Source organism: Bubalus bubalis, chromosome 13 (genome assembly GCF_019923935.1).
Source record: "Bubalus bubalis isolate 160015118507 breed Murrah chromosome 13, NDDB_SH_1, whole genome shotgun sequence".
NCBI lineage: Eukaryota > Metazoa > Chordata > Mammalia > Artiodactyla > Bovidae > Bubalus > Bubalus bubalis.
In genome coordinates this window covers 63,634,009-63,656,645 of record NC_059169.1, presented here as the reverse complement: position 1 = coordinate 63,656,645, position 22,637 = coordinate 63,634,009, and the positions used below count along the sequence as shown (strand labels likewise).

Below are 22,637 nucleotides of genomic sequence, written 5' to 3'. Positions count from 1 at the left end.
CAAGCAGTGCATTTTTACAATTTGGTTCTGACAGCAAAAACGGAATTTCATTTATTCCTAATTCAAAATATTTATATGTAAGCAGTATTTCTTAGAGCAGACCAACAAAGGGGATATTCATAAACAGCATTTTTTAACATAAAAAATGCAATTAAAAAGGTTCGAGAAAATATTGTTGAATTTAAGTGCTGCATGCTAACTTAACAATCTTCTTAATGCAGTGAACACAGAAAACTGCTCTATGCTTTTTAAAGGAAATTTGATAAGTCATACTTTAAGACTATACATGATGATAAATGTAGAATCTCTGTGTTTTAGACTGAATATTATGTGGTAGGACTCTGATTAATCATTAATTTAGGGTGATTTCAGAATATTTTAAATAGGATTTCATTACATTAAAAATCACATGGCACACTTGTGGGAAAAAAACGCTAAAACATATAGAAAATTTGGGCCAGTTTGGAACCCTCTAAATAGCATAAAGCAGAGAGATAATGGATTATTCACCTTTGTGACTTCTTGAATAAATAGCATAGTGTTTGGTCCCTATGTTAAAAAGTATGCTTAGAAAAAGGTCAGCAGGAAATAAGTATGTCAAAATGGTAAAGGAAGCTATCTTCACATGGTTGTCTTTGAGTGCCCTTTTCCTCCCTTCTTTAAATTTTTTGAGCATTATCTAGATTTTCTACAATGATCATGTTTATTTTCAGGAAAGAAGGAAGGGAAGATGAAAGGGAGGGGAAAATACATAAAAGAAATTTTTCACTATGAGTCTAGGGTAGATGGCAGATGAGTGGCAGAATGGAAAAGTTTTGTAACTCTTGGAATGAAAGAAAAGATGAACTGGACAACTTGAACAGGGGCTGAGAGGGTGGGGAGACTTCCTCTGGCAGTGAATGGAATTAACCTGGGGAATGAAGCTTGGTGTTTCTTTTTTCAGATCAGTCGCTCAGACATGTCCAACTCTTTGCGACCCATGGACCGCAGCATGCCCGGCCTCCCTGTCCATCACCAACTCCCAGAGTTTACTCAAATTCATGTCCATTGAGTCGGTGATGCCGTCCAACCATCTCATCCTGTGTCACCCGCTTCTCCTCAAGCCTTCAGTCTTTCCCAGCATCAGGGTCTTTTCTTTCTTAAGCCTTACATAAAATTCAGTGTGGATATTTTACTTTAAAAATATGAGAAATGGGAGTAGGAGATGTTTTGGATAAATAAGCAACTGGCTCGGAGACGTGGGAGTGTTAGACACTTCAGTTGTGTCCAACTCTTTGTAACCTCAGGGACTGAAGCCCCCCTCCAGGCTCCTCTGTCCATGAAATTCACCAGGCAAGAATGCTGGAGTCAGTTGCCATTTCCTTCTCCAGGGGATCTTCCCGACCCAGGAACTGAACGCACTGTAGATAGATTCTTTAATTTTTTAAAAATAGGATAGTTAAGAGATGGTGTTGGTATAGGTTGTCTAAAACACTTTTAAAAACACCAAAGATATTTTAAATAATGTTTTTATAAATGACATTGAATGCACAGTCTGTGAATGACTGTCAGTTCATCTATACTGAGAAACCTATGTGGATGACAGACTAGACCAGTGGGCCAAATTCAGCAGATTAACTTTAGAGAGTGGAAATGTTCAATGAGACTCTTGTACTTGGAAAAATTTCAAATGTATCTACAGCAACACATTGTCTAGGAAAAGAATGGTGTTTAGATTGAGATTTTGCACTATATAAAATTTATTAGTTAAAGCCTTCATAGGTTGGTCAGTGGCAAAGAATCTGCCTGCCAATGCAGGAGATGCAGGTTTGATTCCTATATCAGAAGATCCCCTGGAGAAGGAAATGGCAATTTGCTCCAGTATTCCTGCCTGGGAAATCTCGTGGACAGGAAAGCCTGGTGGGCTACAATCCATAGGGTTGTAAAAGAGTTGGACCAACTTAGCAACTGAACAATAACAAGCATTTATTAGTTAGCATGACACTTAATTTCTATGCTTTGTCATTTTCCCAAATAAAAATCCTCTTCTGCTCTGCTGACAAAGTCTTTCACAGGATAGCTCCAAACAGCCTTTTCCTTAACTCCCCATATTATCTTTTTGTTCCCCAAACAATTCATGTTGTGTTGTGTGGTCCCTTTGTCCATGTTGCCAACATTCCACTTACTGGCTTGGGAAGATCTCCATTCATCCTTTTAAGTCTAACTAAAATTTATTTATTCAATCGGACAGCCTTATTCACTGAGTTTATGTAACATTTTTAATATACTTTGATGAAAACATTTATCATACTCTATTTTAATTATTTATAAATGTTATTTTGGGGTACATTTTATAAAAATTAGTCTAAAAATATGGGCAAGAATATGAGCAGTTCCATGCCACTCAGCAATAGATCTATCGATATAATTTTGTCACCTCCTTACCTTTGGTGGCTTTTGATTCACTAGGTGGAAATAAAGTACAGACATAAAAAAAACAATTTCAGAATTTGAAAATACCATACTTATAGACCTATTCCATACACTGTCATGCTTCAATGTGGTCACTGAAAGGATGAATATATGTGTTAAAATGCTGTAAGTATATTTTGAAATAGCAAGGAAAGATAAGAAAGCCTTCCTCAGCGATCAATGCAAAGAAATAGAGGAAAACAATAGAATGGGAAAGACTAGAGATCTTCTCAAGAAAATTAGAGATACCAAGGGAACATTCATGCAAAGATGGGCTCAATAAAGGACAGAAATGGTATGGACCTAACAGAAGCAGAAGATGTTAAGAAGAGGTGGCAAGAATACACAGAAGAACTGTACAAAAAAGATCTTCACGACCCAGATAATCATAATGGTGTGATCACTCACACTCACCTAGAGCCAGACATCTTGGAATGTGAAGTCAAGTGGGCCTTAGGAAGCATCACTACAAACAAAGCTAGTGGAGGTGATGGAATTCCAGTTGAGCTATTTCAAATCCTGAAGATGATGCTGTGAAAGTGCTGCACTCAATATGCCAGCAAGTGTGGAAAACTCAGCAGTGGCCACAGGACTGGAAAAGTCAGTTTTCATTCCAATCCCAAAGAAAGGCAATGCCAAAGAATGCTCAAACTACCGCACAATTGTACTCATCTCACACTCTAGTAAAGTAATGCTCAAAATTCTCCAAGCCAGACTTCAGCAATATGTGAACCATGAACTTCCAGATGTTTTAGAAAAGGCAGAGGAACCAGAGATCAAATTGCCAACATTCACTGGATCATCAAAAAAGCAAGAGAGTTCCAGAAAAACATCTATTTCTGCTTTATTGACTATGCCAAAGTCTTTGACTGTGTGGATCACAATAAACTGTGGAAAATTCTGAAGGAGATGGGTATATCAGACCACCTAACTTACCTCTTGAGAAAACTGTATGCAGATCAGGAAGCAACAGCTAGAACTGGACATGGAACAACAGACTGGTTCCAAATAGGAAAAGGAGTATGTCAAGGCTGTATATTGTCACCCTGCTTATTTAACTTCTATGCAGAGTACATCATGAGAAATGCTGGGCTGGAGGAAGCACAAGCTGGAATCAAGATTGCCGGGAGAAATATCAATAACCTCAGATATGCAGATGACACCACCCTTATGGCAGAAAGTGAAGAAGAACTAAAGAGCCTCTTGATGAAAGTGAAAGAGGAGAGTGAAAATGTTGGCTTAAAGCTGAACATTCAGAAAACTAAGATCATGGCATCTGGTCCCATCACTTCTTGGCAAATAGATGGGGAAACAGTGGAAATAGTGACAGAGTTTATTTTCTTGGGCTCCAAAATTACCGCAGATGGTGACTGCAGCCATGAAATTAAAAGACACTTACTCCTTGGAAGGAAAGTTATGACCAACCTAGACAGCATATTAAAAAGCAGAGACATTACTCTGCCAAAAAAGGTCAGTCTAGTCAAGGCTATGGCTGACTATTCCAGCAGTCATGTATGGATGTACTATTCCAGTGGTCATGTATGGATGTGAGAGTTGGATTATAAAGAAAGCTGAGCACCGAAGAATTGATGCTTTTGAACTGTGGTGTTGGAGAAGACTCTTGAGAGTCCCTTGGACTGCAAGGAGATCCAACCAGTCCATCCTAAAGGAGATCAGTCCTGGGTGTTCACTGGAAGGACTGATGTTGAAGCTGAAACTCTAATACTTTGGCCACCTGATGCGAAGAGCTGACTCACTTGAAAAGACCCTGATGGTGGGAAAGATTGAGGGCAGGAGGAGAAGGGGACAACAGAGGATGAGATGACTGGATGGCATCACTGACTCAATGGACATGGGTTTGGGTAGACTCCGGGAGTTGGTGACGGACAGGGAGGTCTGGTGTGCTGCAGTTCATGGAGTCACAACAGGTCGGACACAAGTGAGTGACTGAACTGAATTGATACCTTGAAATGAATGAACTGTCAAGTAAACAGCAGCAATTAAGTACATGAAATTGTATTAATATGAATGCTTTAAATGAAATGGTTGAAAGATATGATTCCTGCCCTCAACTTATTTTTTTATCTCAGAATATAAAATACCTAAAATGGAAACATTTTCTGATAACTTCATAAGGTGAGCTACTACCAAGTACAAAATATTGATCCCATTCAAAGAAGTAAGTTAGGCTTTTTAATGCCTCCATGTCTTGGAAATTTCTGTTATTAACTCTGCTGCTTCTGATAAATTCCTAACCTTCTCTCAAGTCAGTTCATAAGTAACTATTTCAGTGAAGCTGATTCCAACCCACTATCCCCAGAGTCATCCATCTTCCTTCCTTTCCTTTATGAAGTACCACTTCCCTCTATGAGAATAGCTTATTTCTTTCCACTATACGAGGATTTTTCAACCTTGGTACTACTGATGTTTTCGGCTGGATTTTGTTGTCCTTTTGATGAACTGTCTGGTGAATGGTTGGGTATTTTAGCAGCATTCTTAGTTTCTACCCTTTAGACAGCAGGAACACAGGCTGACTTCCATCCCTGTTGAGAATCACTGCACTAAACTAAGTGCTGTGAGGAGGTAGAAACTGTGTCTCAGCCTCTGAACCTTGTACATCGTGCATGCATGGCACGTGGAAGATACCTGATAAATGCGTTCAAATGAATGAAGCTACTTGTTTCCTCTTGAGTCAGTTTAAAGCCTTCCATCTAAAGCTTCAACATAAAAACAGGGGAGTTGTTAAAACCTTGGTTGTCATGAAAATGTTCTTATATGAAAACTTTAAAACGCATTTTATAAACATATTTTATAAGTCAGCATTTAAATAATCCATTTTAGTTCTTTTAAGAGACTATAAAACTATGAGGTAAAGATGAGATTATATTAAAATGTGCACTGGCATCAAAAAGAGCTGAAAGATGATTCCATGTATGTCTTTTTCTCACTCATACAAAAGTTACATCATTAATTTTTCAATAAATTATTTTAACAATAATCAGATCATCTGTTTCATTCAGGTATGAAGATTTAATTAATAATAGACCAACTAAAATGAACTTATCAATGAACAATTATAAGATGTCTGCTAGAGACAATATGGTACAAACAATCGAGACCACTAGGTTAAAAACTCAAATAATCTTTTCCAACTAAGTGTAAAGTCTTCAAAAAATTGAAGTAAAAAAAAAAATGAAGTCAGATAATTTGAAGTGCCTGTCTCAACAACTGTATGTAGCTGCATTAGTATTCTTTAAATTCTCAGTGCTTTTCTTGTTTCTTGAATATTGCAAGTAGCACTTTACAGTAGTCATGCATATACCATCAAAACTAATTTAATTCCAGATTTATTACAGAGCTGCTTTTTCTTCATCAAGGTCATATCATGATGGCTTCACAAGCTTGGATAAACCAGGTGCTAAGCGGACACATCTCTGAGGAACCTAAGGACGTTCTCATTTGCAGTTCTCAGCATATCTTATTATTTATTGCCAAAGAAATGACTGATTAACTTTGTCATCTTTGCTCCAAGTTTTTTTTTTTTCCTCTGGCTAAAGCAGCCTGCCTTCCTCTGCGATGACTGATCAGACCTATTTAGGATGATGTCTTTGATCACAGACATGGGGGACTCTGAGATCTTAAGCTTTGATGAAACATTGTTCCACTATAATTTCATGGAAGGGAAAGAGAGTCCAAAATGATAATTGACAGTCAACAAGACAACCAAACTTATTAAGATTTTAACTATTTTTTTGATAGCATAATCTTTCAGTGCCAGAATCTGTCTAGTTTAGGTTTTATTTTAATATACAAGCAATACATAGAACACTCCTATTTCAATCACTTGCTTATTAGCTAATTTGCCCTGAAGAAGAAAGTCCAGCAGATCAAAAGATGAATTTATAGTTTAAAATATTTTCACTATATTCTTCCATTGCTATGGTCTGCAAAATTCCTTATAATCAATTAAATTTGCACTTTAATGAGATTTTAGTATTAGAAAATACTGAAATAGCACATTGAGTACATTTGAAATTAGAACATTAAACACCAGGAAAAAAATTACATGCCTCTAGGTTTTTATTAATCACATTCCAACACCAGAGGCTAAAAGTATATCAAATCACACCAAATCTTTTGCACATGACAACCTCATAAATTATTCAACTCATTAGTATTACTAAGAAGCATGAAAAACTCCATCAGTGCTAAGGATGTTTTCCAACTGAAAAAGGTCAACCAAAAGTTTCAATAATGAAATGCAAGAAAACACTTTTCAATGTAAATATGAAATAATTCTCTTTTATGTCTCTTTGAAAATATATTCAATTCTGATTATTTGTTCATTTAAAAGAAAGTATTGCTAATGTATTTTATTGCTAATGTATTTGTTTTGTGGCTCCAAATGAATTACCTAAAAATAATGTCATGAAATTTAAATTGCATCTGTTTCTGCCCAGTACACAAAAGTTTAAGTATAATTTAATCTAAAATGTTTGAATTGAAGGAAAAGTCTACTGATTCAAAACATATTTATTAAAACATTAACTCTGCAAATTGTTTCACTTCTGTTATATTGATATAGGCTCACATTCTTGAAACATAGTGTACTACACGAACAGAGAGACATGACCAGTGATCAATCTCAGGGACTGCTTTGATGGCCATGTAAATAAATATTCTCTATTTAAATAATTTTAGGTTATTCTTTCAGCTTGTACGACTTGGTTAACATTCTGAAAACTTAGATCACTGATTCAAATACTTCTAGCCATACTTAACATTCCAGTCATAAAATATCCTGTTGTTCCTAAAACAATTTTGTTGCCACAATGTAGATGAACAGAAAAAAAAAAAAAAAACCAAACTGACTATAGATTAAAGCAGAGTTTCTCTGTGCATTTAATGTTTAACTTTCAAGACAGAATTTGAAATACTGCAATTATTGAATACAGAAGAAGAAATAATTGAATTTCAATTTGTTCTAGAAGCTCTCTCAAAATTTGTAGGTTTGTGCTATATTTATACCCTTCATCTACATCTACACAAACCAAAACATTAAATCATTTGGATGTTAGTCTACACAGTGCCAGACTTTAAGGTACTTAAAACACATTTAAATGTTTAATGGCAGGCAGAGTGGCCAGATGATGGTCTGAGTTTTGTTAGCTTTTATGAATGTTCTAGGAAAATGTGAATACAAAAGCTTTCTTTAAAATATACAAAATATGTTTTCAATTAAGTCTTTCAACATCTATTTTCATTGAATGAAGTGCTTTGTAATAATTACTGACATTTACTTCCTATTTCTTCTGAAGAAATACTTTATACATAGGTTAGAAGGCACAAAAGTGTTTGGGAGAAGATACAGGACTATGTTCCTGGCCATCTGTAATTCCTCTTTCTACTTCTAGGTACAGATCACTCCAGGGAGCACTTTTCACTCACCTCTTCACATCCTCCATACTTCACCTTACTCCCTACCTTCTACCCACTTCCTAAAGTCCTCCGATGTGAAGTTGAAGAGGAGTGTTCTAGAACTGTTTCTGGAAGTAGAATTGTTTGAGTTCTTTTTTGTCTTCTACTACCCATCCTAGGGGCTTCCCAGGTGGCTCAGCAGTAAAAGAGTCTCCCTGCAATGCAGGAGATGCAGGAACCATGGGTTCAATCCCTGGGTTGGGAAGATCCCACGGGTTCAATGCCTGGAGAAATCCATGGACAGAGAGTCTGGCGGGCTACAGTCCATGGGATCATAAAGAGTTGGACACGACTGAGGCGACTGACCACAGGATAGAACACTCTACCTTACCTCCAGGAGTGACTACAAAGTAGACCTGGCATGGGCACCATGTAGATGTCCTGAATGCTTCATGGCATACATGTGCATGCATAACATAAAAACATACCCTACCTTCCTTTTATCAAAGAATCCAACTCAGGAGGGATAATAGGTTCTGAATATTTCCAATGATCTACTATTCAAAATTCATAAACACCTGTGTCATGCTGTGCTAAGTCGCTTCAGTCACGTCTGACTCTCTGTGACCCCATGGACTGTGTAGCTCACCATGCTCCTCTGTCCATGGGATTTTCCAGGCAAGAACACTGGAGTAGGTTGCCAGGCCCTGCTCCAGGAGATTTCCTGTCCCAGGGATCAAACCTGCATCTCTTATGTCTCCTGTATTGGCCAGGAAGTTCTTTACCACTAGCACCACCTGGGAAGCCCTCATAAATCACTATATATTTTAAGACACATTTATACTACACAGATGTTTACTATCACCTATATCTTTCATCTACTTAAAAATCAGAATTTAATATTTTAGTTTAGATACATTAATAGTGGTTACTGTATTACTAAAATACATGACAATCTTAAAAAGGTGTTAATAAAAAAATAAGTTTATGTCTGATAAGGATTGACACTGGTTTAGCAAAAGAGACATTTTACAAATTGAACATACACAATAAGGCATCCATTTTTATAGAGAAGCAAAATAAATATTTTTCTAACAAACCCTTTATACAAGCAACCTGTAGAATGACAAATGTGGTATAATGTGAATCCTATACAAATGTGGTATTGGCAACTCAGTGTCACTAATAATATCATGCCAGCACAACCTCTATTACATATTGTTTTAAAGACCTATATATAGAAAACTATAAAACACTGGTGAAAGAAATCAAAGAGGACACTAATAGATGGAGAAACATACCATGTTCACGGATTGGAAGAATCAATATAGTGAAAATGAGTATACTACCCAAAGCAATTTATAGATTCAATGCAATCCCTATCAAGCTACCAATGGTATTCTTCACAGAGCTAGAACAAATAATTTCACAATTTGTATGGAAATACAAAAAACCTCAAATAGCCAAAGTGATCTTGAGAAAGAAGAATGGAACTGGAGGAATCAACCTACCTGACTTCAGGCTCTACTACAAAGCCACAGTCATCAAGACAGTATGGAACTGGCACAAGACAGAAATATAGATCAATGGAACAAAATAGAAAGCCCAGAGATAAATCCACACACATATGGACACCTTATCTTCGACAAAGGAGGCAAGACTATACAATGGATTAAAGACAATCTCTTTAACAAGTGGTGCTGGGAAAACTGGTCAACCACTTGTAAAAGAATGAAACTAGAACACTTTCTAACACCATACACAAAAATAAACTCAAAATGGATTAAAGATCTCAACGTAAGACCAGAAACTATAAAACTCCTAGAGGAGAACATAGGCAAAACACTCTCTGACATACATCACAGCAGGATCCTCTATGACCCACCTCCCAGAATATTGGAAATAAAAGCAAAAATAAACAAATGGGACCTAATTAACCTTAAAAGCTACTGCACATCAAAGGAAACTATTAGCAAGGTGAAAAGGCAGCCTTCAGAATGGGAGAAAATAATAGCAAATGAAGCAACTGACAAACAACTAATCTCAAAAATATACAAGCAACTCCTACAGCTCAATTCCAGAAAAATAAATGACCCAATCAAAAAATGGGCCAAAGAACTAAATAGACATTTCTCCAAAGAAGACATACAGATGGCTAACAAACACATGAAAAGATGCTCAACATCACTCATTATCAGAGAAATGCAAATCAAAACCACTATGAGGTACCATTTCACGCCAGTCAGAAGGGCTGCGATCCAAAAGTCTACAAGTAATAAATACTGGAGAGGGTGTGGAGAAAAGGGAACCCTCTTACACTGTTGGTGGGAATGCAAACTAGTACAGCCACTATGGAGAACAGTGTGGAGATTCCTTAAAAAACTGGAAATAGAACTGCCTTATGATCCAGCAATCCCACTGCTGGGCATACACACTGAGGAAACCAGAAGGGAAAGAGACACGTGTACCCCAATGTACATCGCAGCACTGTTTATAATAGCCAGGACATGGAAGCAACCTAGATGTCCATCAGCAGATGAATGGATAAGAAAGCGGTGGTACATATACACAATGGAGTATTACTCAGCCATTAAAAAGAATGCATTTGAATCAGTTCTAATGAGGTGGATGAAACTGGAGCCTATTATACAGAGTGAAGTAAGCCAGAAAGAAAAACACCAATACAGTATACTAATGCATATATATGGAATTTAGAAAGATGGTAACAATAACCCTGTGTACGAGACTGCAAAAGAGACACTGATGTATAGAACAGTCTTATGGACTCTGTGCGAGAGGGAGAGGGTGGGAAGATTTGGGAGAATGGCATTGAAACATGTATAATATCATGTATGAAACGAGTTGCCAGTCCAGGTTCGATGCACGATACTGGATGCTTGGGACTGGTGCACTGGGACGACCTAGAGGGATGGTATGGGGAGGGAGGAGGGAGGAGGGTTCAGGATGGGGAACACATGTATACCTGTGGCGGATCCATTTCGATATTTGGCAAAACTAATACAATATTGTAAAGTTTAAAAATAAAATAAAATAAAAAAAAAATTAAAAAAATACATATTGTTTTCAGATGTTTATGAAAATTGCTAAATGGATGTATATAAAATAAAGTTTTAAAAATTTTAAATTCATATTATAAAGCATGCTGTTTTAAGTAGATATTTTTAAGAATTTCTTTTGTAGGACATAAAGGTAACAACTCATTTTAAGTTGGTATTAATTCCTTAGGTATCAGAATCCTTAGGTGATTTTTTTTTTGAGTTGATTAAAGAAATCACCTACAGTACAAATCAACTATAATATATATATATATATTATTAATATATATATATATGTTTTAGCACTGTCTCTCCTGTAGTTACTTTTACTGTATAGTATTATTTTAGGTATAATAGTTTTTGGGCTTCCCTGGTGGCTCAGACTATAAAGAATCTGCCTGCAGTGCAGAAGACTGGGGTTCAATCTCTGGGTCAGGAAGGTCCCCTGGAGAAGGGAATGGCTACCCACTCCAGTATTCTTGCCTGGAGAATTCCATGGACAGAGGAGTCTGGAATCCTCACATATTTATTTTTGTTGTGATCCTCAGTAAACTATATCAATTCACAGACTGTTTATACAGTAAATATTCAAAGCTGTGTACATTTTCTTTCTATTAAGGTTACATATTTTCTCTATTTAATCTATCAGAACATGAATGGCATCAAAACACATGGCTCACTATTGTGTGTTGGTGTTGTTTTGTCACTATGTAAAGTTCAAGTCTTTTGTGACCCCACAGACTGTAGCCCACCAGGCTTCTCTGGCCATGGGATTTTCCAGGCAAGAATACTGGAGTGAGTTGCCATCTCCCACTCCAGGGGATGTTCTGAACCAGGGATAGAATCCTTGTCTTTACCACTGAGCCACCCGGGAAGCCCCATGGCTCACTTATTACTCTCAAAAAAAAAAAAAAACCAAAAAAAAACCAAAAATCAAGTGACTGTGAGAATAAAAGTAGTTAATAACAAAAATATATGGACAGTATTCAATTATGGTATTTTCTGAGGGTATGTGGTTTATAAAATTGTGACATGATCAATCAAACTTAAATTTCTTAGACTATTTAAAATTAGGTGCACAGACAGAATAGCCCTATGTACACTTTTTGGTGGACAGAAATCTAAAGTATTTAGGTTTTTAAAATTAAATTTATTAATTTTAATTTTTATTAAATTTTTATTAAATTACAAAAAATTTTGTAATTTAAAAAAATTGTATTTTTATTAAATTTTTATTTAATTAGAAAAGCAGCATTTTTATTAAATTACAAAAAATATTTTGATATTTACTATTTATTGCACATTTTATAAAGGACAATTTAGGATGCAAGTCTACTGTAGTGTGATAGCTCATGCTATCTTTAATATAGGATGGTATTTTTCAAACTTTATTTGCAGTTGGAGGATTGTGAACTTACATGGGCATATGGAGGCATTATTTATTTTATTAGACTGAAAATGATAGAATAGAATAGGGTTAAAATAGAGAATGCCATATAGTGAGATTATTAATATTTAAATACTCAAGCATGTGCAGGTATATGTGTATATACATAACAGTACACATGTTTGTATATATATTTCATGTATACTCACACAGTGTACATATGTACAAATACCCACACAAATTATACATAAAAATATATAAATTTGAATACACAGTTACAATAGTAAATTTTTTAAGTGAAAAAAATCTGAAAGACCAAAGTTTGAAACATGCTGAAAAGGAAAATGACTTTACTCTTGTTTTAGGCTGTGTGAGAAGGTGGTGGGTAATCACCAATTATGTAAAGTCTTCCTAATCTATTACAGGAAGCTGAAGAGTCTAACATACATCAAGTGGGAGAAATACTGGGTTAATTAAGTGTAACCTAAATGATGCTGCACAATAAAGTAGAATGTAACATTTTTGACTTACGACATGGAGAACCTGAAAAGGTACTGAAAGAAAAAAGAACTATCAACCACAGAGAGTCACCTCACAATGGAGGAGCATTCCAGTGTAAGAGGCACCGGTACTCACCGTACTCGATCGCAGCTTTGAGCAACGCTTCAGCATGAGTGGAGCCAAATGCATTACGGACAAACCGTCTCCTTCGACGAAGATCATCTTCCCAGTAATCCAAACGCCAGAAATCATGCAATTGGCTAAGAATGGGAACATGAAAAATAAGAATGATTATTAATAATGATGTATAACTGGAAATACACTTTTTCAAGTTATATGAATTAACAGACTGTTTACACAATAAAATTTAAAAGCTTTGCACACTTTCTTTTTATTAGGATTAAATATTATCTGGAGACCTGGGTTCAATCTCTGGGTTGGGAAGATCCCCTGGAGAAGCAAAGGTTATCCACTCCAGTATTCTGGCCTGGAGAGTTTCCTGGACTGTATAGCCCATGGGGCTGCAAGGAGTCGGACATGACTGAGCAACTTTCACACATTCAACCCCTCAAGAACGTGAATGGCATTATATATTATGGTAAATCTAACTCTTAATAACGAATACAATTAAATCTTTATTTCTTTAGTCTCATTGGAAAATTAAGGTAACTTTTGAGATATTTCTGTTTTACAATTGCATTTGTATACTTATGTTTTCTCTGCAAATGAACAAACTTAAAATAGTAACATTCTCATATTTTAGGCATTATAACATTCAGGTCTGCTTTCCATACAATGTTCCTTCTTTTACTAAAAACATTAATCACTGGGAGTTTAGAACAAATGCAGCATCAAATTACAAGTATTAATGGCATAGTTTGCATTCTTTTACACTGTTTTTAACAAGGCTTGTAAATCACAGGATAGACCTCACTACAAATAGTTTGCAATTTAATGACCATGGTTTCTTAGTAACTGAATTAAGAACTATAAAATATTGCCCACTTGGATTTGGTGGAACAATGATTAAAATAATGTGCTGAAATATTCATTGAAATAATTCCCTACTGCCCACAGCAACCTGAGAAAAGTGCAATTTTATCCATTATTAATAATACTGAATTAGAGCTGCAAAAAATTCCAGTATGTGGTAATTGTCTTGGTAAATTATTATTCTAATGCTCACAGAGTCCTTGGATGATTTTACAGCTTTCAGCTAATACAAGCCATTAACAATCATGGCCATCATCGGGTAACACTGTCTAAACTATGTTACACTTTAAACCAATGTTAAAAATCTACGTGATATTAGAGAAAACAACTGAAATATATTTGTTGTATATTGATGGAACATTTTACGATATCACTTTTAAGTTCAATTTAGTTTTGTAAACATTAGTGATAAATGCTGCTGCTTGAAAAGTCTGTTTCTCTCTGTATAATACTTGGAGACATAGACTCAAAAGATAATATCAACATTCTGACTTTCCTGAGCATCACCACTCATAAAAACATATAAAATGCTTTCACAGAAGGTTCAATTTCAGTTTTTACTTTGATATTTTATTATACGAGAACACTGTGCTTGATTAAGGCAGAAACCATACAATTTGCTCATCATTATCTCTCTAGCACAATGTCTGGCACATATTATGATTTTAATAAGCATTCAATGAATTAATTTAAAACAATTTTTGTTACTTTGAAAATCTGCAGAAAATCATAGTTATTGAGAACAAAAATTTTACATTTTATGGGTATTTGATTTTTTCTATAACTTAATTGTAAAAGGACATATCAATATAAGGGATACATAAAAACATTAAAATTATAATCATTTAAAGTGTATTTTAATATACTTGTTTTTCTAAACATATTGTTTTTCTGTCAAAATAAGGATTATCTGTTGATTAATTATTACAAATAGTGTACCTCTGTCATTAATTTAAAACAGGATAATTTCTTTCCCTACAAATGCAAATTAATTCTAATAGTTTGAGGAATACCACTTGCTATAATGATTTTCCTTGAAAGTATGTTAAATTTAAGTAACCAATTTGATGTGCAGAAACCTGATATCTGATGTTTTCGCCAGTTTCTAACCACAGACATACTTTCCTCTATTCGTCCAATTAAATATAACTTAAAAATAAATTGGATGATACAAATATACAAAACAAAAATAACAAAATTCTGAATGGAGCATGGAAGGCAGACAGGTTAAGGACCACAGGGCCTGAGAACAACAAAGTGGTGAGTTTATTTTAAAATAAAATAAAACTCAAATAAAACTTAAAAATAAAACCTCCCTGGTTTATTTTTTTGTCTCAGATACCCTAGATTTAGAGGCAAAGAAGCTAGCAATCCAGACAGGACAACAGGTACAGACAAAAAAAAAAAAAAAGGAAAAGCCCCTTAAAAGCATGTTTCTCTAGCAGAAAGATGAAGAAAAGGGCATCCTAGGAAGACAGGAAACTTGATGACAATTACTGTACTCCAACCAAACACCATAGAGAAGCTATGTTCCCACAGACACACACTAGCAGAGGATGAATGGAGAATGTAGATCTGAAACCTCATGATGGTCTAATGGGGTGCCCTCACACCCACACTGGGGTGGTGATATCAGAGAAAGTGAAAGAAGGAGCCAGGACCCTCATCTCTGCTGGTTGTTGACCAGCTGCCCCACCCTCAAGGGGTCAGTGGAGAACACGTGGAGAGCCTGCATTTCTTTCCCCTATGGACAGAATGAGGCATCCTTCTCCCTTTCCTATGGGATGGTACTGGAAGGAGCACAGTACAGTCAGGACTTCTACTACTAATGGAAAGCAATGAGGCTACCCCCCACCCCTCTAATAGTGGACAGCATGTGGGGAGCTGGAACTCCCACCCCTGGCAAGCAGTAATAAAGAGTTGCCCACTCCCTAGATGTCAGTGGAGGGGAAGTGGGGAACCTAGATTGCTATCTCCATCTGGTGGTGAAGAGGCTGTTCTCCCTACCTGCCCTGGTGGAGCGATGTAAGAGAAAGTCATCTAAAATAGAAGAGTTAAATGAGATAAAAATATCTCAGAAAATAATAACTTAAAACATCATGTTTCAATTTCAAATTACTTGTTATACCATGAATCTGGAAGATCTCAAATGGAATGTAAAAAGATCATCAATAGATGCCAATGCTGAGATGACAAGGATATTAGAATTTCCTGACAAGGATTTTAAACCAGCCATGATGAAAAAGGCTAGGCTTCAGTGAGCAATTAGGAACATACTTGAAAGAAAAAAACAAGGAAAGACTCAGCAAACAGTTCCAGCAAAATAAATAAATAAATAAAACAGATGATATAAAGAGGTACCAAATGGAAATTTAAGAACTATTAAATATAGTGGAAAAAAAATAAAAACCTTAGTAGACGGGTTTAACAGAAGAATGAAGGGGACAGAAGAAAAAAAATATTTAGTTAACCAGAAGATAGAACAATAGAAATTAACCAATCTGAACAGTAGCGAGTAAACAGACTGAAAAAAATTGAACAGCGCCTCAGAGATTTATGGATTACAACATCTAACATTTGGGTTACTGGAGTCCTGGAAGGAGATGAGAAAGAAAGCAGGACTAAAATAGAATCTGAAGAAATAATGGCTCAGTACTTCCCAAATTTGAAAAAGAGAAAAACATAAATGTGCATAGATTTAGGAAGCTGAGTGAACATAAGAAACACACAGAAGCACAGTAAACCCAAAGAAATCTTTGCTAAGACATGCTATAATTAAAGTTCTGAAAAATAAGGACATAGGAAAATGTAAAAGGCAGCCAGAGAAAAATGACATCTCTTCCATAGAGGTAAAGCAATTAGAATGACAGCATATTTCACATTCAAAGCTATGGTGGTCAGGGGAAGTGTAAAATTTTTGCTATGTGCTAAAAGCAATGTCAACCCAGAATCCTACAAACAGTGAAAATATGCTTTAGGAATAAAGAAGAAATGAAAATATTTTCAGACAATGAAAAAGAATTTGTCAGCCTCAGAACTAGTCTAAAACAATGGCTAATGGCAATCATAAACACAGGGAAGCAAGAACAGGCTTTACTTTTCCTCAAGTGTTCTCAAAATTGAGAACACAATTTTGCTTTTGAAGCGAAAATTACAACATTGCCTGATGTGGCAGTTGTGCCTAAATTGTGTACAGAGGTAATGTTTAAAACAAATATAAATGAGGGAGTGTAAAGTGATGGAAGGGTTTCACCGATGGCTCAGCTGGTAAAGAACCTGCCTCCCAAAGCAGGAGACACAAAGAACGTGAGTTTCACCCCGAATCACGAAGATCTCCTGAAGGAAATGGCAACCAACTCCAGTATTCTTGACTGGAGAATTTCACGGACAGAGGAGCCTGGTGAGCTATAGATCATGGGGTTGCAAAGAGTATGATACAACTGAGTGCACACACACACACACACACACACACAGGTAAAAATTTCTATACTTCACAGTCTACCACAAGTAGACTGTGATGAGCTATGTAGATAGAATGTAATAATTAGAGCAACCTAATTATTGAGCTATGGATGGAGGTTCATGACATTATACAGGTGACAGGGATTAAGACCATCCCCAAGAAAAAGAAATGCAAAAAAGCAAAATGGCTGTCTGAGGAGGCCTTACAAACAGCTGTGAAAAGAAGAAAAGTGAAAAGCAAAGGAGAAAAGGAAAGATATACCCATTTGAATGCAGAGTTCCAAAGAATAGCAAGGAGAGATATGAAAGCCTTCCTCAGTGATCAATGCAAAGAAATAGAGGAAAACAATAGAATGGGAAAGACTAGAGAGCTCTTCAAGAAAATCAGAGATACCAAGGGAACATTTCATGCAAAGATGGGCTCAATAAAGGAGGGAAATGGTATGGACCTAACAGACGCAGAAGATATTAAGAAGAGGTGGCAAGAATGCACAGAAGAACTGTACAAAAAAGATCTTCATGATCCAGATAATCACGATGGTGTGATCACTCACCTAGAGCCAGGCATCCTGTAATGTGAAGTCAAGTGGGCCTTAGGAAGCATCACTACGAACAAAGCTAGTGGAGGTGATGGAATTCCAGTTGAGCTATTTCAAATCCTGAAAGATGATGCTGTGAAAGTTCTGCACTCAATATGCCAGCAAGTGTGGAAAACTCAGCAGTGGCCACAGGACTGGAAAAGGTCAGTTTTCATCCCATTCCCAAAGAAGGCAATGCCAAAGAATGTTCAAACTACCAAACAATTGCACTCATCTCACACTCTAGTAAAGTAACGCTCAAAATTCTCCAACCCAAGCTTCAACAATATGTGAACTGTGAACTTCCAGATGTTCAAGCTGGTTTTAGAAAAGACAGAGGAATCAGAGATCAAATTGCCCACATCTGCTGGATCATCAAAAAAGCAAGAGAGTTCCAGAAAAACATTTATTCCTGTTTTATTGACCATGACAAAGCCTTTGACTGTGTGGATCACAATAAACTGGAAAATTCTGAAAGAGATGAGAATACCAGACCACCTGACCTGCCTCTTGAGAAATGTGTATGCAGGTCAAGAAGCAACAGTTAGAACTGGACACGGAACAACGGACTGGTTCCAAATAGGAAAAGCAGTAGGTCAAGGCTGTATATTGTCACCCTGCTTATTTAACTTCTATGCAGAGTACATCATGAGAAACGCTGGGCTGGAGGAAGCACAAGCTGGAATCAAGACTGCCAGGAGAAATATCAATCACCTCAGATACACAGATGACACCACCCTTATGGCAGAAAGTGAAGAAGAACTAAAGAGCCTCTTGATGAAAGTGAAAGAGGAGAGTGAAAAAGTTGGCTTAAAGCTCAACATTCAGTAAACGAAGATCATGGCATCTGGTTCCACCACTTCATCGCAAACAGATGGGGAAACAATGGTAACAGTGACAGACTTTATTTTCTTGGGCTCCAAAATCACTACAGATGGTGACTGCAGTCATGAAGTTAAAAGATGCTTACTCCTTGGAAGGAAAGTTATGACCAATCTAGACAGCATATTAAAAAGCAGAGACATTACTTTATCAACAGAGGTCCGTCTCGTTAAGGCTATGGTTTTTCCTGTAGTCATGTATGGATGTGAGAGTTGGACTATAAAGAAAGCTGAGCGCTGAAACATTGATGCTTTGGAACTGTGGTGTTGTAGAAGACAAGAGTCTTTTGGACTGCAAAGAGATCCAACAAGTCCATCCTAAAGGAGGTCAATCCTGAGTGTTCACTGGAAGGACTGATGTTGAAGCTGAAACTCAAATATTCTGGCCACCTGATAGGAAGAGCTGACTCATTTAAAAGACCCTGATGCTGGGAAAGACTGAAGATTGGAGGAGAAGGGGACAGCAGAGGATGAGATGATTGAATGGCATCACCAACTCAATGTAGGTGAGTTTGAGTAGACTCTGGGTGTTGATGATGAACAGGGAGGCCTGGCGTGCTGTGGTCCATGGGGTCACAAAGAGTCGGACACGACTGAGAGACCAACTGAACTGAACTGAATTATTGAGCAACCTAATTAGAGCAACACTAAAAAGCTATACAAAGACCTATGTTAAAAATGACTATAGCTAATGAACTATCAGAAAGAGAAGTTAAGAAAAACCCCATTCACAACTATGTCAAAAAGAATACCTAGGAATAAAATTAACCAAAGAGGTGAAAGACCTGTATGATGAAAACAAAGACACTGAAGAAAGAAATTGAAGTAGGGACAAAAAAAAAAAATTATATTCCATGCTCACAGATTGAAAGAATTGATTCTGTTGAAATGTTCCTATTATCCAAAACACTCTACAGATTCAATGCAATCTCTATCAAAATTACAATGGTATTTTTCACAAAAATAGAACATAGAATCCTAAGATTTGTATGGAACCACAAATGGCCCAAATAGACAAAGCAATCCTGAGAGAGAGATAGCAAAGCTGGAAGCATCATGCTTCCTGACTTCAAACTATATTACAAAGCTATATGAACCAAGACAGTATGATATTGAGATAAAAACAGACACATAATGAAACAGAATAGAGAGCCCAGAAATAAATTGACATATTTTTTTATCTCAGTTAATTTATGGCCAAGGAGACAAGAATACACAATGGAAAAAGGACAGTCTCTTTGAAAAATGGTGTTGGGAAAACTGAACAGCCACATGCAAAAGAATAAAGCTAGACCAACCTTACATGATACATGAAAATTAACTAAAAATGAGTCAAAGGCTTTAAAACATAAGACCTGAAACCATAAAACTCTTAGAAGGAAACACAGGCAGTAAGCTCCTTGACATCTGTCTTGGCAATGAGTTTCTGAATTTGATATCAAAAGATCCCTTGGTGGCACTAGTGGTAAAGAACTTGCCTGCCAGTATAGGAGACATAAGAGACATGGGACGACCCAGAGGGATGGAATGGGGAGGGAGGAGGGAGGAGGGTTCAGGATGGGGAACACATGTAAACCTGTGGCGGATTCATTTTGATATTTGGCAAATCTAATACAGTTATGTAAAGTTTAAAAATAAAATAAAATTAAAAAAAAATAAATAAATAAATAAATAAAATCATAAACAAAAAAAAAAAAAAAAAAAAGAGACATGGGTTTGATCCCTGGGTCAGGGAGATCCCCTAGAGAAAGACAAGGCAACCCACTCCAGTATTCTTGCCTAGAGAATCCTCACAGACAGGGGAGACTGGAGGGCTGCAGTTCATAGGGTCAGAAAGAGTTGGCTACGACTGAAGTGACTTAGCACACATGGAAAGCAAAGGCAATAATAAAAACAAACAAGTGGAACTAAATCAAACTAAAAAGTTTCTGCATAGAAAAAAATCAATAAAATGAAGAGGCAGCCTACCAAATCAGAAAAAATACTAGGGAACCATATTTCTATATCTGATGAGAGGTTAATATCCATGTATCATGAACTTGTAAAACAAAACAACAAAAACACCAAACAGCCTGATTGAAAAATGGGCAGAGGATCTGAATAGACCATAATAATAAAAACGTTTTTATCTGTAATTTCTAAAATCTAAAATCTATTATCTTTTTTCTTTTTTGAGGGAAGTGGGAATTGAGAAAATTCAGATATTTATTCTCTGACTTGTTCTTCTGGTGTTTTCCCTATTTTCTGTGTGGAAATTATCTTGATATTACTGAGAGTCTGGTCTTTGATCATTTGCAGGATTTTCAATATTTGAACAGACATAAACTCTTTAAAAAACACCAAAGTTCTGTTTCCTTTGAATCATGCTTGTTTTTCTGTTTATAATTTAAAGATAGTGTGAGTATAAGACAGGTATTGAGAGTTGTGCTTTCAACTCTGAGCAAACAGCATCATCCATTAAAATGAATATTCACTTATTTTGTTCTCTCCTTTCTTCAATGTTTTCATTCAAAAATATATTTACTGAGTACTTATCCTGTATTAGGCAATGTTCTTGGTGCTGAAGATATATTTTAGCAGATTAATATGTATAAGATATATTCCTTTCCTTTTATTCTCACTCACGTTATTCATCCTGCTTTCCCACTGAAATTGAATATGTATTATTGACCCTTTAACACTCCTCTACCACACCTCTTATTTAATATTTCAACAGATGCATTTAGCTATATTCTTCTGTAACATGTGAACTATTCCAGGAAAAAAGATAATAGAGACTACTCTAATTTTTAAATTATTAATTCAAATTTTTAATTTTTAATTAAAACATAATTAACTTAAAAAAATTTTAACTTTAAAACTACTCTAAGTTTTCAGTAAGTTTTAACCTTAGATGTGATTAATAATTTGCAAGCACCATCAAAATTTTTTACTCTGTGATGTACCTATTTAGGTGACTAAATTTTGTGTACTCTAAGAGAGTCTTTTAATACCTTACATAAGGTCAACAAGCACTTCTCTTCTTGAAGGAGAGCTCATTTAGATTTCCTGCACTCGGAGAGCAGTCAGGTGGACACACAGCGGACCCACCGTGCCATCGCTCTCATGGTTGTGCAGGTAGTCATGCTGCACTGAAATTTCACTTGTATGTGCAAGTTTATAGCAGCTATGAGCTCATGTGTGAAAGCTCTAATGATGTCAGCTGGGAGGATGAATGTGCTATCATATGTACTATTTCTCAATATTTATATATTTTGGTCCTTATAGCTTTGTTTTGCCTTTCAAGACTGACTGTAGAAACACTGAGCATTATATACACATTTTATTCATGATTGTGATTTTACAAGTATAGTACATAATTGCCAGAAAAGAGGAGGTAAAGAGCCAGTAATTAACGAAAGGAAGATTCCCAGTTAGGTTGTATTATGATAATTAACGTCACTATCAATGTAACACTGTTCACTAATTGGAATTTGGTGTTATTTTAGCACAAATAGGGTTCAGGAAGCATCACTTTTCTCCAGGAAATTTCTGATAAGTTACATTTTAGACTTATTAGAATGCACTCAATTTTCTTAAAAAGGATATCCCCGCCTCCGCACCCCCGACCCCAGCCAGGAATCAATCACCTTTGTAAGCTAGAAGGAAAAATGAATTTACCTGGTGAGGCACAATTGAACAGTTAATTGGTTACTTGATATTTGATAACAAAAACTATCCAGCGGAGCAGACAAAAGAGTAAAAGGAACAAAAGAATATTTTGCTAAACATACACACAAAATACAGTCAGAACTGAATTTTGGCTTGACTAGAGAACTGGTGGTGATCACTTAATCTCAAGGTTTCTGGGCATGACCTAATTCTGTCAAGATCGACCAAAAACACAAATGCTAACAGACTAATAGTTAAA

General features: G+C 36.1%; 1 protein-coding gene across 9 annotated transcripts in view; it reads right to left on the bottom strand.

Moving 5' to 3' along the window:
- NBEA (neurobeachin) overlaps positions 1 to 22,637 on the bottom strand; it is a 656,478-nt gene that overhangs the window by 242,656 nt on the left and 391,185 nt on the right. For all 9 annotated transcript variants that reach the window (XM_025263201.3, XM_044927359.2, XM_025263205.3 and 6 more), the window contains one exon: positions 12,949 to 13,073. In XM_025263201.3, the coding sequence (XP_025118986.2) occupies positions 12,949 to 13,073 (125 nt within the window). The remainder of the gene's footprint in view (positions 1 to 12,948; positions 13,074 to 22,637) is intronic.